This window comes from Pantherophis guttatus, chromosome 1, assembly GCF_059756535.1.
Source record: "Pantherophis guttatus breed Tessera chromosome 1, ASM5975653v1, whole genome shotgun sequence".
Classification (NCBI taxonomy): Eukaryota; Metazoa; Chordata; class Lepidosauria; order Squamata; family Colubridae; genus Pantherophis; species Pantherophis guttatus.
Window position 1 is genome coordinate 31788142 of NC_142063.1, and position 15663 is coordinate 31803804.

Sequence of the window (15663 nt, forward strand, 5' to 3'; positions counted from 1 at the left end):
AATAATATTAAAATACTAAGCTAATCCATGTTGATGGTTTTTTTTTCAAAGCAGATAGCAATAGCACTTAGATTTCTATACCGCTTTACAATGCTTTACAGCCCTCTCTAAGCGTTTACAGAGTCAGCATATTGCTCCCAACCATCTGGGTCCTCATTTTACCAACCTCAGAAGGGTGGGAGGTTGAGACAGCCTTGAACCATTTAAAATCAAACTCCTGGAGTGAGCAGTGAGTTAGCCTGCAGTACTATATTCTAACCACTGCGCCACCATGGCTCTAATGGGGACCTCTCAAAACTCCCAAGAGCTGCTTTCACATATATTAATCTTTTCCATTTAATTGTATTCTTGCGGCTTCTTAACACAGATCATAACAGCTAGGCAAGTTCGTAACAAATGCAGCCTTTTGGCTTTGCAGGCTTTGCAATCCATTTAAAGTTTCCAAAAGTCAAAAATAGAATAAAAACAAACAAACAAACAAAAAACCTGGTGACCAAAGTAGAGTTTTCAGTACTGCATTGATACCATGATGTGTTTAGCAACTGAAATGCATTGATTAAAGTTTCTGGAATCTTTTTTTTAATTCAAAGAGAGAGGAAAATGCAGGCCTGAGAAACAAGATTCCTCAGGATCAGAGAGCAGAACAAAAAAGCAATCTGTATACAGGGCATATATTTGGATTGAGCTGTCAGTAAGTTTATTAAATTTAATTTTAGTGTCAAAATTGTGTATTGTGATAGATGATCCCGTAGCCATTTTACAATATAATCCATCTAGACCTTTACACATGCACAGATATATCTATACATAAATATTCTGTCCTATTCTGTGATATGTTCCTGGCTAAATATTATGCTTTTCATTAAAGTACAAGAAAAAATGTACGTCATTGAGGTTAAACAAATTCATTCAGCATAATTATAGATGTTAATCACAGGGTTCAACGTCATCCAACCTCTAAATTCTCTTTTTTAAATGTAATATTCCAGATATAATATTGTTTGAATGACTTGATATCTACTTGGCATTGTGATATCCTAATGGATTTTGCAACTAGAAAGCTCCATTGCAAAAGTAAATGAACAATTAAAATTTAGGAAAAGATTGTAAACAAAGTATAGGTAGTTCTGATTTAAAACGGGAATTGGGACAGGAATTTTTGTTGCTAAGTGACACGGTGGTCAAGTACGATATCACATCACTGCACCACTTAGTGATGGCAGTTCCAGAACTTTTGGTTGCCATTGTTAAGAAAGCCCATTGCTGCCATGGTTTTTATTTGCAACCTCCCACCAGCTTCTCTATTGATCTTGCTTGTTGGAAGCTGGCCTTGAAATTTACAAAGGGCAATCACATGACCATGGGATGCTGCAAGCCAAGCACCCAGTATGATCATGTGACTGCAGGGATGCACTCATTCAGCACCATTGTACATTTGAATAGTTGCTGAATGAGTGATGTAAGGAGGAACACCTATAGATGTACAGGCACCTATAGATAATAAATAGATTAGGTCCAATATGTTTCTACACATCATTAATTGAAAAGCATTATGAAAATTTGGAGTGGATAGTTACTGAAATTGAAAAAAACAAATGATTGAAAAATGTTAAGTGAATTTTAAGATAGCATATGTGGGAAATTAAATAAAAATGCATCAGTTTGTGTAAAACCTGCAAAATCTCAATAAAATAATTACAGTTCTTTATCTGGGACTTTGTGCTACAGAAAACAATGAAAAGTGCATTACAATACCATGCAGTTTCTGCATGAAATTATTTGCTGTATAAGGGATCACTACTACACATGTTATTATTTTAGTTTTTAACTTTTTATTTCATAACCAATTTAGAAGTACCATTGGGAAGGATGATGCACAAATAAAAGAAGTATCGTAAGTGGTAGGGAACCACTTCAGAAAACTTCAGTGCAGTAACAAAAGTTAGTCATGCAAAGCTGATCATAGTTTTCCTTTGGACTGATCTGGGCGTTGCCTTTTGCTAATCCTTGACATGGGATTGATCAGATGTGTGTAGAAGATTCATTACTTGGAAAGCACAGGTACTGTCAAGATTTCGTTTCCGAGTCATTTTCCTTAAAGGAAACGATGGCAGCACTATAGGTGACTTGAAAAGAGTGGCATGAATGTCTACATTTGGCCTCTTAATTAATTGATACTATGTTGTCTATTCTGCAGCAGGGAAGAACTTGAAAATCGAGAATCGGAAGGGGAGGAATGTGAAGAAGATGCAGAACCTTGTCTTACAGGAACCAAAGTAAAAGTAAAATATGGCCGGGGTAAAACACAGAAAATCTATGAAGCCAGTATTAAAAGTACAGAAAACGATGACGGAGAGATTTTGTATTTGGTGCATTATTATGGCTGGAATGTTAGGTAAGGAGAAGAATGGTTACCTGAACTGAATATTGATTGTTATCCTGTAAAAGTTTAAGGTAGACTGTTCAGGTCTATTTCAGATGTTGTTGTGGCCCGCCAGCGGCCTGCGCGGATCGTGGCTGATCCCGACGATGAGGAGACTGGTGGGTCGCGCCAGCAGCCTGCGTAGCCTGCACTCGTGTCGGACAGCGAGGAGGCTGAAGAGGATGTGGTGCCAGAGGCAGAGACTCAGCCAGGGCTTTCAGAACCTCCAGAGGCTCCTTCAAGTGGAGAGAGCGAAGTGGAGGAGCCTCTCCTCAATGCTCGAGCACGCAGGGCTGCCAAAAGGCAGGAGTGGCTACTCAGGAGGAGGAGGTCTCCTCGAGAGTAAGGTTTGAGGATACTTGGCCACTCCCTTAGCCTATTTAAGTCGCACGCAGTTAGTAATTTCTTGCTGGAAACAATGTGTAATTATTACAGAGCATTTTGGAGAGTGAGTGTCTTATCGTATTTTGTTTTCTGGGCTGGTTGCCAACCTTTGCCGGACTTTGTTTATTCTTGGTACCTTATAACTTTGATAAGGACCGTTGGTGTGTGTCACAATCCTTGGGAATCCGGAGCTGGGGCAGAACAAATGTCTACAGTATTTTAGTCCTGCTCCCACTCCTTTTTTCTTGAATATCAATGTTCTTAAATATGGTCAGCTACAAATATTGTCACATTGGCTCTGTTGAAAGTTGGGAACCTGAGTTACAGTAAGATTTTTTTCCCTTTAAAAAAAAAGGTCATGGAGAATTGCCCTTCCTTTTCGATTTGCTTATGGTAGTGTTCTTGTAGAGGTTGGCTCTACATGTAAAATTTGCTGATGTACATGTTCATGTTCAAAATCAATAATAATTTCATAGTAGATCATGGCAGAATCTGTCCTGTCCTTGCTATCCCAACAATTTTTAATTAAAAGCACATGGCTTTGTTTGTAAAAAAGGAGAAAGAATAAGAGTTCAAAATTGTATCAGATTATGTGGGAAAATTTAAAAGCTCTGCCAATAAGTTATTTATTTGCCAATTGTATTTATCTATTATTTGAAGTAGGATGTGGGATTTATTTATTTGCCTGCTTGCTTATTATGCTAAATTGAAGCAGGATTTTGAGTTGCTAGGATTTTACATTCAGACTTACAATTTAAAGGGATGATTCTTAGAATTCTGGATGTTAACGTGTAATTCCCATCAGCTAAACAATGCCGGCTGGTGGGCCCACGGAGAAGGGCCTTCTCTGTGGCTGCCCCAGCTCTCTGGAACTAGTTACCTCCTGAGGTCCGGACCACCCTCACCCTATTGGCCTTCCGAAAAGCGGTGAAGACCTGGCTATTCCGGCAGGCCTGGGGCCGTTGATCTCGCTGTTGCGATCGTGTGAGATCCGGCCATGAATGGTGTGAATGGGTTTTAATGTTTTAATTTTTAAATGTTTTTATAATGGTTTTTTAAATGTATTGTAAGCCGCCCTGAGTCTTTGGAGAAAGGCGGCATATAAATTGAATTAATTAAATTAAATTAAATTAAATTCCAGATTGCAGTTATTTTTGTAGTTACTTTTGCAAAAGAAGTGAAATTTACCTCTGTGATTTCGCACTGAGGTAAATGGATGCAATATTCCTTTCCTTGTAGATACGATGAATGGGTAAAAGCTGATAGGATTATTTGGCCTGCAGAAAAAGGAGGACCAAAGAAGAAGCAAAAGAAAAAAGCAAAAGTAAGTCATGTTCATAAATTATTTTTCACATCTAAGTAAATATATAAAAATCTTTCCCTTCCCCTATTATTATTTTCAATGTATTTGAAGTACGAGAAAATGTATCGCCGTTAAGACCAGGAAAATACCCATTTGGACAAACCCAGGTTTTTCTAGAAAGTTTGTGAATAATTTGAAGGGATGCTTCACTTTTTTCATGAAATAAAATATTGAGGTGCTGATCTGTCCCCGTCCACACACACACACAAACACAGCCAGCCGAGGGTTAAGGAAGCACTTGGAACACACCCAGGTCTTTATCTCCAACTTGGCAGCGATATACACACCGTCTGCCAAGTGCTTTTATTTCCACAGAAAACAGAAAGATAATATACTCAGAGTACAAGAGTCCAACAGGATTAATATTCCTCTCAGCAGTTTCGGACGAGACTTTAGTGACTATCCAAGGTTTATTTTTGTTCGTCACAGGGATCACTGGCCACCACCCTCTATTATATAGTCTCTGGGGTGTGGTCCAGTGACTCAGTTCTAATCCTTAGCACGCCTCCTGAGCTGCTGCAATAGTTTATCACGCCTTCGGAGGCGTGCGTCCAGGAATGATGTCTCTCCTTCACTCTCATCCGAGACACCTGTCTCCCTGCTAATCTCCTCTCCCTCGGCTGGTACCTGAGACAGTGCCAGAGGGGAGGGGCCTGGAGAGGGAGGCCTGGCTGACTCCTCTTCCTCATGCTCGGAGCTTTCTTCCTCTGACGGGATAGGCTCAGAGGGCGGGATCACAACAGGTGCTTAGAATTATAATATTTATGATTGAGAGCTCTGATTTTCCAAAGGGTTAATTTGATCTTTCAAAGCAGATCTAGGGAACTCCTATTCCACAAATGGAGATCTGTCACTTGACACTGGTTGTATCCTCTGCTGAGCAGAAGCTCTACATTGGATATTTTCATGCATTCTGTGAGGGAAAAGTCTAAACTTCCTGTGACAATGAGATTGTTTATGTTTGTATTCAGAGTAAAGAAGACTCTGAAAAAGATGAAAAGAAAGAGGAGGAGAAACAAAAGGGAAAGCGTGGACGTCCTCCTCTGAAATCAACTCTTCTATCAAATCTCTCTTGTGGTCTGTCTAAAACTCCTAATAGTGACAGCAAATCAGGAGTGCGAAGTGCACGCAGCAACCTGCTGGATTGTTCACCCTTGCTTAATGGGACAGAAGGTACTTCTGCTTACATCTCATGTGGTGTGGCAGTTGGTTTTTTGCTCAGTTGCTCAAGCTGGCAATGAGGCACATTAAGGTAGAAATGGTTTTTTGATTTTAAAATCAACACATTCTTGTGTGTGAAAATATACAAATAATTGCAAAATTATTAAATGTAGTGCTTTTGCTCTCTACCTCTATATTATAGCCTCTTTAATTTTTTTAGGTATGCCTCGCAGGCAAACAAGACGTAGCTCAGGAATGTTGGATTCTGACAGAGGGTCAAATGGTGAGAATTTTTTAAAATAAACTCTAGGGAGAAATTTCACAAATTTGGGGAAAGAAAGGGCAAGTGACAACCCTTAAATGAAGAGATATACAGTGCTATCTTCAATGAAGAAAGAATCGAGTGTATATTACTTGCCACTTACTGACATAATGAACACTTCCATTTACATAAAAGACTTTTATAAAACAGTTGCACAACATTTTTGGAGGCTGAGAGGTGTACTTGGCTTTAAAGTGATGTTTGGGTCTGGACAAAAGTAACTTAAATTTAAACGTAAATATACTTTTCACTAACATAATCCTACAGTACACACACACACATACACACACACACACACACAAAATCCAAAGATAGAAGGTTTACTCGCTTTATGACATAACCCCAATTAATACCCTTTTAAATTATATTTTGTGATATTTTTTAGAAATTAAAGGGGGTATTTTTTGTCCACAGCACCTCATTAGAGGCCAAAGACCCACTGAAACAAAATGATTTTCAATGCTAATGAAAATATCAGAAGAGAAAGACTAAATGTGCCACCGGAAATAGCATGTATCATAATGCAAGGACTACCACAGAGAAATATTGAAATTCTATTCTTTTAATTTTATCTTACATTAGAAATTAAAAATTAGGTGGCAACTTTTGAAAGGATTTCACTAAAAGTTCTAGAATAGCCACATACAGCCCTTCAGTTTGTAAGGCCTGCCATGTAAGTTGAAGTCTTTTCTTTCTTTATTAAATATTAAGCTGGGACATGATTTGAAATATGAAAAAATGAAATTTTCTTTCTGATATTTTATGTATTTTGCAATTACAAATTGGAATTAAAAGGTAAAGGTTCCCCTTGCACATATGTGCTACTCGTTCCTAACTCTAGGGGGCAGTGCTTATCTTCATTTCAAAGCCAAAGAGCCAGCGCTGTCCAAAGACATCTCCGTGGTCATGTGGCCAGCATGACTAAATGCCAGAGGCGCACGGAATGCTGTTACCTTCCCACCAAAGGTGGTCCCTATTTTTCTACTTGCATTTGCAAGTAGATTAATAACAAATTCCTAAATAAAATTGTGTGGCTGTGTTTGTAACTAAAGATTGCTTAAACATTTTATATGTTTTTAGATAGTTCTCATTGGAGTACTAAAAGCAAAAATTGCTTTGAACATTATGTTTTTTCTATGTAGTATATAAATACAATATTTATATAGATTTCAATCTGAATTTCTGCTTTTTTGTCCTTTAATGTTGTTTTTGATAGACTCCGTTTCATCAGATAGTGAAGCAGATGAAGCTTCTGAAAAGAACATTAATGAAGAATTTTCTCCAGCTAGTTTTGAAATGGAAAATGAAAAACAAACAGTTGATAAGCCTGTTGAAGATATTGTAAAGATCTCACAAATGCTGAAAGAGAATGATCAGAATCAAGTTCATCCTTTAGAAAAATTGAAATTAGAAGGTGAAGAGAGTGAACAAGTGGTTCAGAATTGTGGAAGTAAAAATGATCAAATAGAAGATGTGAAAAGAGAGGTGGAGAAATCACCTAAAGGAAAAGGCCGGAAGAACCGAACAAGAGATTCTTCCCTAGAGAATTCAAAGAATACATTACTAAATCAGGAAGAAACAACCAATGAACCTGTTGCAGAATCTGAACGATTAAATACTTCCTTGGAAAATAAAGGTTTGAGTGCTACTTCTGAGAATGAAACAGATCTCTGGGCAAAAGATAAGAAACTTATGAAAAGAAAAGTGATAGAACAGCCATCACCTGACAAAAGGGTACGACAAGAGGGTGAGCTGACTGTGCCAAATATTGTGACTGAAGAGAAGGCGAATGAATGTTATGGGGCAGAAGAATGTAAGGATTTCAGTGGTGATGACTCTCTTCGAAATGAGAATGAAGAAATGCCATCATTGGTGGCAGAATCAGATCAACGGCTCCATGTTCGGGGAAGTGAACCCTTTGATTGTTCTTCAGAGGAAAACCATAGCACACTGTTGAAAGATGAAGATGACTCCATGCCTCAAATTGGTCCTGAAACTCTCCTTTGCCATGAAGTAGACTTGGATGATCTTGACGAAAAGGACAAGAATGGGCCTGAAAGTTTGATTACAGAAAAACAAGATGGTAGTAACCTCACTTCAAATCCTCCTATGTTACCTTCTGTGATCCAGCCAAATTTCTCTGTCGCGTCACCTCTAACGTTCAGTCAGGATGAATCACCAAGCATAAAAAGTGAAAGTGACATGACCATTGAAGTGGACAGTGTGGCTGAAGAGTCTCAAGAAGGCCTCTGCGAGAATGAATCTGCCAATGGGTTTGAACCTTCCAGCACCTGTAGCATAGCTGGTCCAGAAATTGGAGAAAAGGGTAAGGACTACCTATTCTAAGTGCAAAGTTTCCCTGTGGTGATTTAAATTCATTGAAAGTGCATTTTACAATATACCAAAAGATCAGAAACCAGGTCTTCTGACTAATTCCTCATTTAACTTTTTGAAGACCATACCTTGGGTGGGTGGGTGGGGGGAGAATAGAAGGTATTTTTTCTCCTGTTCAATTTGGATTGCCTTCGACTATCTTATCTGATATGTATTAATGTTGCATCCATTAAATAAATGGTTGAAACCTTTGACTTGAAACCTAATTAGGGTGTTTACTGCAGAGTTTTGATAAGTATATTCTCAGGTTTATTTTTTACTGGATGATATCCAGATATTCCTTTTTAGAAGAGGATACAAGTTGTGCATTAGCAGCAACTTGCATCTATTAGCAGGAAGTTGTGATTCTGTTCATCGTGACAGCTGTTTCTTAATCTTTAACAAGTGTAATTGGAAGTACAATATAAAAAAATAAAATCAAACTATAAAAGTAATCCCCACAATTGCATTAACCTTGTAAGGTACTTCTACACCATAACTGCAGCAGCAATTATTGCAGGGGTGGTTTCAGGCACACCCACAAAACCCAGGCAGCCGCATTCTGTCTTGGGGAGAAGATAATATTTAGAAATTTAAGAAAAGACAACTTTCCCTTTTATTCTGTTTTTCTTGTGGTTTCCTGTGTAATTCACATTATCCTCTTGCCTTAAGAATGCATTAGATGTACTTACAGGAATTGCCTCTGCATGTCTTCCGCTGCACATTCCACACTCTACTCCATGTCCTTTACAAGATGACTCTGTTGCCTTTCTTGACACTTTCCCTACCGCCCCTTTGGGGCAATTTTATTATGTCTCTGAAGTTAACCTTCCTTGTACAGTGAGTTTGGACTGCTACAGATTTTTTTCTTTCTGTTGTCATGATGATCTCTTGGGAATGGCAATTTTTCTGGTTCTTTTCATTTCTTATACTTACATTTTAAACAACGAAACATATTATATAGGATGGCAATTTTCATTTTACTTTCAGGACAAAAAAGGCCTGGGGATAACAGTGGTAGTTCACTGGCAAAGCGGCAAAAGCGAACCCCCAAACGAGCAAGTACGATAGTCAAAAGTGAGAAAAATGGGACAGGTATGTAGGTTTTTTTTCAGAAAGGATTTTGTACTTGTTTTACGTACTTCCAAGTGTTATAAGTATACAGAGCTGAATTTCCCTGAAAACTTTTAGAGAAGTGCTCTAAGAAGAAATTTTGTGGGTTCACAATATATAGTATCTTCTTGCTAAGAATAATGGATAGAATTCTGCATCTGTGTCAGTTTGTAAAGTGCTAAAGCTTTGTGATCATCATCATCATCACTGTCTGGGTCAGTGTGAAAGGATGGGGTGGGGGGGGTGGAATTACAAGTAGCAAAATGGCAGTCCTGGACACTGATCTGCATATACATTTAATAGGTTTCATTGACACTAGCTATCTTTTATTTTTCATCCATCTAGCAACCATTACACCCCAAGCCCATTTCTTCATGTGATTTGATTCACCTCTTCCTGTTAAACTTTAATATTTTCTCTTATTCATATGGGGCTATTATTGGCTAGGACAATCTTTTACAAGTGATCTGGTGACTGCTTTACAACCATGTTTATTTAATGCCTGAAAAATTAGGTTGGTGACCAGTCAACCTGTTTTATGAGCATCATGATTTATGACTGTGATGGGAAAGTTCCATTATGACTGCAGGTTGAGAACTACCTATAATATTTTTTGGAAGTATGTACAGTATGTGAGTCTGTGTTCTAGCATTTTAAGCTTAAACTATCATGACTGTATGGATCCTAGTTGGAGTTCTCTCCTTTTCAGAAATAGTTGTGGGACATTTCACGCGGATGTGCCATTTAAATATAAGAGGTTTATAGTCTTCTATTTAGATGAAACTATTTCAGTTGAATTGTAGTACAGCAGGGGTGTCAAACTCATGACCCACGGGTCACGCTGGCCCTGCGCACCCTTGGTTTAGCGAAGGGGGAAAAAGTCATGATACGTCACATGATGACATGAGTTTGACACCCCTGCTGTAGTACAGGGATAGGTAGTCCTGGTGCCTTCTGGACATAATGTTATTCAACTCACACTTATTGTTATATAGGCCTTATTGGTTTGGGCAGATAAAATTTAGAAACTTCTCTTAGTACTACAAATAGTATTCCAGGACAATCTGAAAAATCTCCACATTGTGATTTAGGGAGTATGAAAAATCTAGTTGCTAGCTGTAATTTTATCCATATTCAGTGTCACGTTTTAAATACAATTGGAAATAATTATATAGTTCCCAATAGCTCTTTTTGTAAGTTTGCACAACCAGAACAAGTCTTAGAATTGTGAATTACAACCGAATCAGTTTTGAAGGAGAAATTAGGGAAGCTGATGGAGCCTCATCCCAAATGTTACAGATAATGCCCCCAGTTCTGATTTTGTTTGAACTATTATTTTTTTCATATGATGTGACAGTTTGCAATTAGAACAGCAAAAGCCAAATTCAAATGAATTCATAGTAAAAAAGCTGACCTTAGATATATCATTCTCAATCTAACATACTTCATAATATGGGGAGGATAAAATGGAAATGGTGAAAAGAAACAAAATATATGATCTTGAATCATTTTCTGGTTCTTTCCCCTCAGCATGCAGTATTGTTTGAAACTGCTCTGTCTTGCAGACGTGTTAAGATTACTGAGATTATATTGTCAATATTAAAATGTACTGCTGTTATGTAATATGTATGTATGTAAAACATCTGACACCTCCTAGCATTAAATATAGGCTCTACAGTATAAATCTGTTTCTGTCTTGTTCTAGGGCAAAGCAGTGATAGTGAAGATCTGCCTGCCCTTGACAGCTCAAGTAAATGTACCCCTGTAAAGCATATTGGTGTAACGAAGCCACAGAAACTCAACCGATCGCCTGCCAGAGTGGTATCTCCTAATATCAAAGATGGGGATAAGGAGAAGCAGAGAGAGAAGAACCATCATGTTTCCCCAAGAGTGTACAAATGGACTGTCCAGCTTAGTAAGTTCTTTGTATAAATACACATATGCAGTGGGTTCTTCTTATTCTGTTTCTGTTCTAAATTGATCAGTAGTTAGTAAAATGGCCCCTTCCTTGTGCTAAAGGGTGGAACATGAGCTTTGATCACTATAAGCAAAACACCTGACTTATTGTTCCTATTTGATTTTTTTAATTAGCTGTAATACTAGTATGGTAGTATAGTTTTGGCGATGGCAGTTCCAGTACAGCTGGTTGATTGGTTTTAGAAATCCTGGGCTGTTAAGCAAAGTGTTACATGGTTGCTGTTTGCTACCTCCTGCCAGCTTCCCCATGACTGTTTGTTGAAAGCCGGCAATAAAATTTGCAGTTATGTGGCTATAGGATACTGGGACGATCAGAATTTTGAGGACTGGTTGTAGGTACCACTTGTTCACTGCCATCGTAAGCTCAAACAGTCGCTGAATGGTTGCTAAGCAAGGACCACCTGTATATGTAACAATCGTACTTTAGTGCCGTATTTTAGGCTTATGCTAAAACTCTTTTTGCTGATATTTGATTGTATAAACAGATGAATTGGACAATATGAGCAGCACAGAGAGAATCTCATTTCTACAAGAAAAACTACAGGAAATCAGGAAATATTATATGTCTCTGAAGTCAGAAGTAGCGACAATTGATAGGAGAAGAAAACGGTTGAAAAAGAAGGATCGAGAAGGTCAGCTTTGCTATATTCATTTGCATGAGTGGTCTGGACATAACCCTTCGATACATCTTTTGCTCCTAGATATTGACTTACAGCTTTTCAATTATCATTCAGGGGGGGAAATTAAAATCCATAATTAAGAAAATTATGCTTAGCTATAATTCCAGGAAGAAAAGAATATATCAGGAAAATACAAAATAAATCTTGCACAGTGGGGTCAAAACACAAAATATTTGAAGTGCTGGTCCCTTAATATGTGGTTGATCTTATTTATTATTTAATCTTTACATTGAAATTGGCCTGCACATTGTTTAGAGTTTGTTATAATTGAAGTGGCATGTAAGTTTAAATAATTAGCCTGTTCTGATGTGTGAACATTACTGAATTCTAAACCTCAGTTCTGGGATGCATTACAGCTGGTTGTTTCTAAATGTTTAAGGCTCCAACTTAAGCTAGTAGTTTTTTAGCATCTTTCAGACAATTTACTGGCCTGGTAGCTGATAACTGCAACATGTTGGAGACTTGACACAAAACTTCCCAGTTTGGGTAGATGATTTGGGGTGGGAGTAACATTGCATTATAGTACCAAAGAAAACTGACAGCCATTAACATGGAAGCACATTTTTTTCTTATTTTACAGTGTCCCATACTGGAGCTTCCATGTCCTCTGGCTCTTCAGACACTGGAATGAGCCCGTCCTCACCCTCCCCTCCACAGAGTGTACTTGCTGTTGAATGCAGGTGATACTGGTCATTATCTCTGCTTCATGCAGCAAATTGCTGCCATGGACAGAAATCCGAAAATCTCACAGAAAGCACCCAGTTGGTTTGACATTGCCAAGTATATTGTGTATACTCTTCCACTGCTGGACTTGTCTGTCTCTACTCCTTTGTGCCCCTTCCTCTATTTTGTCCATATAGTTTTTTAAAACAACACATTTTATTGTGGAGAATAATCTAATTGGCAACTAAAGATTTATGGGTGCACTTAAGACACCTCTGTCTTATGCTTTGTTTTTTTACTTTGCTTTAAACAGAAAAAGGGCACTTAATCTGATTTGAAAACACAGGTATCCAATGAAGCATTGGGCATTGTAAAAAAACAGCTTTCTTTAAGTAAAAGAGCAAGTGCACCAAAAATGGCATCAAAATAAGTTAATCAGAAAATAATTACTGCTGCACTTTTTTCACCGAGCTATATCTTAATTCTGAGTGAGAGTCCCACTTTTATTTTTATTTTTTGGAGATGCAGTTGCTTTGTACAGACCTGCCAAAGTAGGTACTCAGCATTGTGCCCAGTTTTAAATTGGACAAAATAAATTGTGAAAGGAAGCGTAGTTGACTGGAAACTACCGTCTTAATGAGTCTTCCACTTTTTATAGGATTTTTCGAGCACATGATTATGCAAATATTTTAATGTTTAATGTTTACAGTGGAATTGTGAATAGGTTTTCAGTGGACTATCTTATCCCTTGGCAAAAGTATTTTGTCTTTTTCTATGTAATTTCAGAGTTTTTATTTTGTTACAAAAGGCAAAAAATAAAATATATAACAATGAAGTTATTTAACAAAATTTCTAAAGCGGAATTTTTTGTGTAAAATAAGGTATCTTGTGACTTGTTAAATATATTTATTCAGACATTGGATGTTGTATTTTTATGTATTTTTTTAAAAAAGAATAAAATTGGGGAGAAAAATTCTAAGTTAGGCTCACTCATTCAATAAAAAATACTTCATTTTAAAAGTTCATATACACATGGCTTTATGTATCAGCCATACTCGTATATGGAGTCTTTTTGTCTGTTCAATCTTTCACAGTGTACAACTATAACCCAGCACCCTTTCTTGAAAACTTTGGCAGCCCTCGTACTTCTGTTGCTTCTGAGGAACAAATTTCTTGGGTTGCCCTTACAATACTTTGTCACAATTTTTCATTTGTTGCGTTGCTGAAGTGAGTTATCTGCCAAAGTTGAGATGTAAAATGACTGTTTTAGCTGTGGATTGTTCCCACAGACTGAAAACAGTTTGTAAATAACTCCAGAAACCATGTATTTAAGACGGTTTGCATAGAATTGTAAATAGTGATTTTTAATCAATTTTTAAAATTCATCTTTGTACAATGAAAAGGGGAGTTCTGCCTTTTTCCTTGTTAATATGCTGTAGAGTTATAACAGATTCTCTAGATTGTCAGATTATTAAACATTCACAGTATCTGAAGGTCTCAAGTGGGAGACATGTAAAGGGGTCATTTACTTAAGGCTCAATGTCGCCTACAGTTCCATTTTACCAATTTGTCAACCTGTGATTCCAATTCCTTCCATTTTCAGAGAACTAAAGAAAAAAGTACTCTTGTAAATGCACTTTTTCTGTCTTTTTCTTAAGCAGAGCTATTTCAATGTATGATACAAATTAAGCTCACTTGTGAGCATTAATAAAAGTTACATTTTTAAACTTAGGCCTTATTTTATTTTTTACAGTAGTGGATTTTGTATATTCGCTGTCAAATCCAATTGTTACAAGAAGTATAGAATCATAATAGGTTGTGAGGATTAATTGATAGCATGGTGCTAATAGTCTCACGGAGAATCATAAAAGGGATAATGCAGGTAGTCCTCGACTTATGACCATTCATTAAACACTTCCATCTATCACATGGGTTAAGGTTACACAATCAGTATTAGGGTGTTTGGCAACTGGCATGTATTTACGATGGCTGCAGCATCTTGGGGCTCATGGCATTGCCATTTGTGACCTCCAAGGAGCTTCTGATAAGCAAAGTCAATGAGGGAAGATGGATTTGGTTAAAACAACCATATGATTTCCTTAACCACCACAGGAAAGAAAAAGTGCTAAAATCAGGCACAACTCACTTTTGCTTGGCTGGTCTCAATTCTAGTGGTAAATCAAGGACTACCCATATTTGTAACACTTCTACCACCATTATTTATAATCAAGACTCAGAGCAAGTAGAAACAAATATAGAATTACCACTTCTATTCATTTACCAGTACTCATTCTTGCTCACAATCACCCATTCATATCTAATTCAAAATTTAGTTAGCCAGGCTAGTTTCAGAAAAAATGAGGCACTTAGCTCTATCATGTTACTCTGTGGTGGGTTTGAAGTATTGCAGTTCCCACCCACTACTGACATGCCAGTCCTAAGGTTAGCTTTTTTTCCGAGCCACTTGATACTTTTCTCACATGAATGATACAGCTTTTTCTAGTTCATTTATATTATAACATTATGTTTGAAAACCATCTCTTGTTTTATCACTTTAGATATCTCATTCTTTTTATTTGCTGCAAAATTGGAAATCTTCCAGAAATAAACCCTTCTGCTTTTTATGGCACACAGTATTCTGAATAGGTCACATGTACTTTCATACTTGCCTATTCATACCTTCAAATAAGTAACATGGCACAAGATCTATTTTTTTAACATGTGCACCAAACAACTACAAATCAATATATATAAAACTTAATTACTGTATCAAAGTGGTAACATTTTAGGATAGTTATTCTATCAAAATTATATACTGGAATGAGGAGGGCAATTTTCAGTGGTCAGGGCCTCCAGTACAAAATTTTTGAGGGTGTCGAGGGCTATAAAATTGGTAGCACTTCATCATAATTGAGCAGGACTGGTGTTTGGGCTTTTCTGCAACATTGGTTTCCTTAATTTAAAAACTATGTTACACTTTGTATCTATTTCCCATCTCAATATGTAGAGATAACAGCTTTCAATTTTTACTAATACTGTAATGGGTTAGAAGGCTTAAGAGGATATAGCTTGCCTTCCTTAAACTGCAACTGCATTAATAGGCAAAATTGTCAGAATGTATTTCCTTTATGGAAAAAGGGGCCTGTTATAATGAACAATTAAGAATTAGATTTTCTAAATAAAGCCTAATAGAATAACTAAATTA

At 37.2% G+C, this 15663-nt stretch overlaps 1 protein-coding gene across 5 annotated transcripts in view; it reads left to right on the plus strand.

Annotated features, from left to right (window-relative positions):
* ARID4A (AT-rich interaction domain 4A) overlaps nucleotides 1-14185 on the plus strand; it is a 55598-nt gene extending 41413 nt beyond the window's left edge. For 4 of the 5 annotated variants that reach the window (XM_034433482.3, XM_034433480.3, XM_087895630.1 and 1 more), the window contains 9 exons: nucleotides 2198-2395; nucleotides 4046-4130; nucleotides 5141-5342; nucleotides 5551-5613; nucleotides 6869-7978; nucleotides 9016-9120; nucleotides 10844-11053; nucleotides 11601-11747; nucleotides 12376-14185. In XM_034433482.3, the coding sequence (XP_034289373.1) occupies nucleotides 2198-2395; nucleotides 4046-4130; nucleotides 5141-5342; nucleotides 5551-5613; nucleotides 6869-7978; nucleotides 9016-9120; nucleotides 10844-11053; nucleotides 11601-11747; nucleotides 12376-12479 (2224 nt within the window). In that variant the 3' untranslated portion in view covers nucleotides 12480-14185. The remainder of the gene's footprint in view (nucleotides 1-2197; nucleotides 2396-4045; nucleotides 4131-5140; nucleotides 5343-5550; nucleotides 5614-6868; nucleotides 7979-9015; nucleotides 9121-10843; nucleotides 11054-11600; nucleotides 11748-12375) is intronic. The other variant, XM_087895633.1, reaches the window with a different exon arrangement.
* The last annotated feature ends 1478 nt before the right edge of the window (nucleotides 14186-15663 follow it).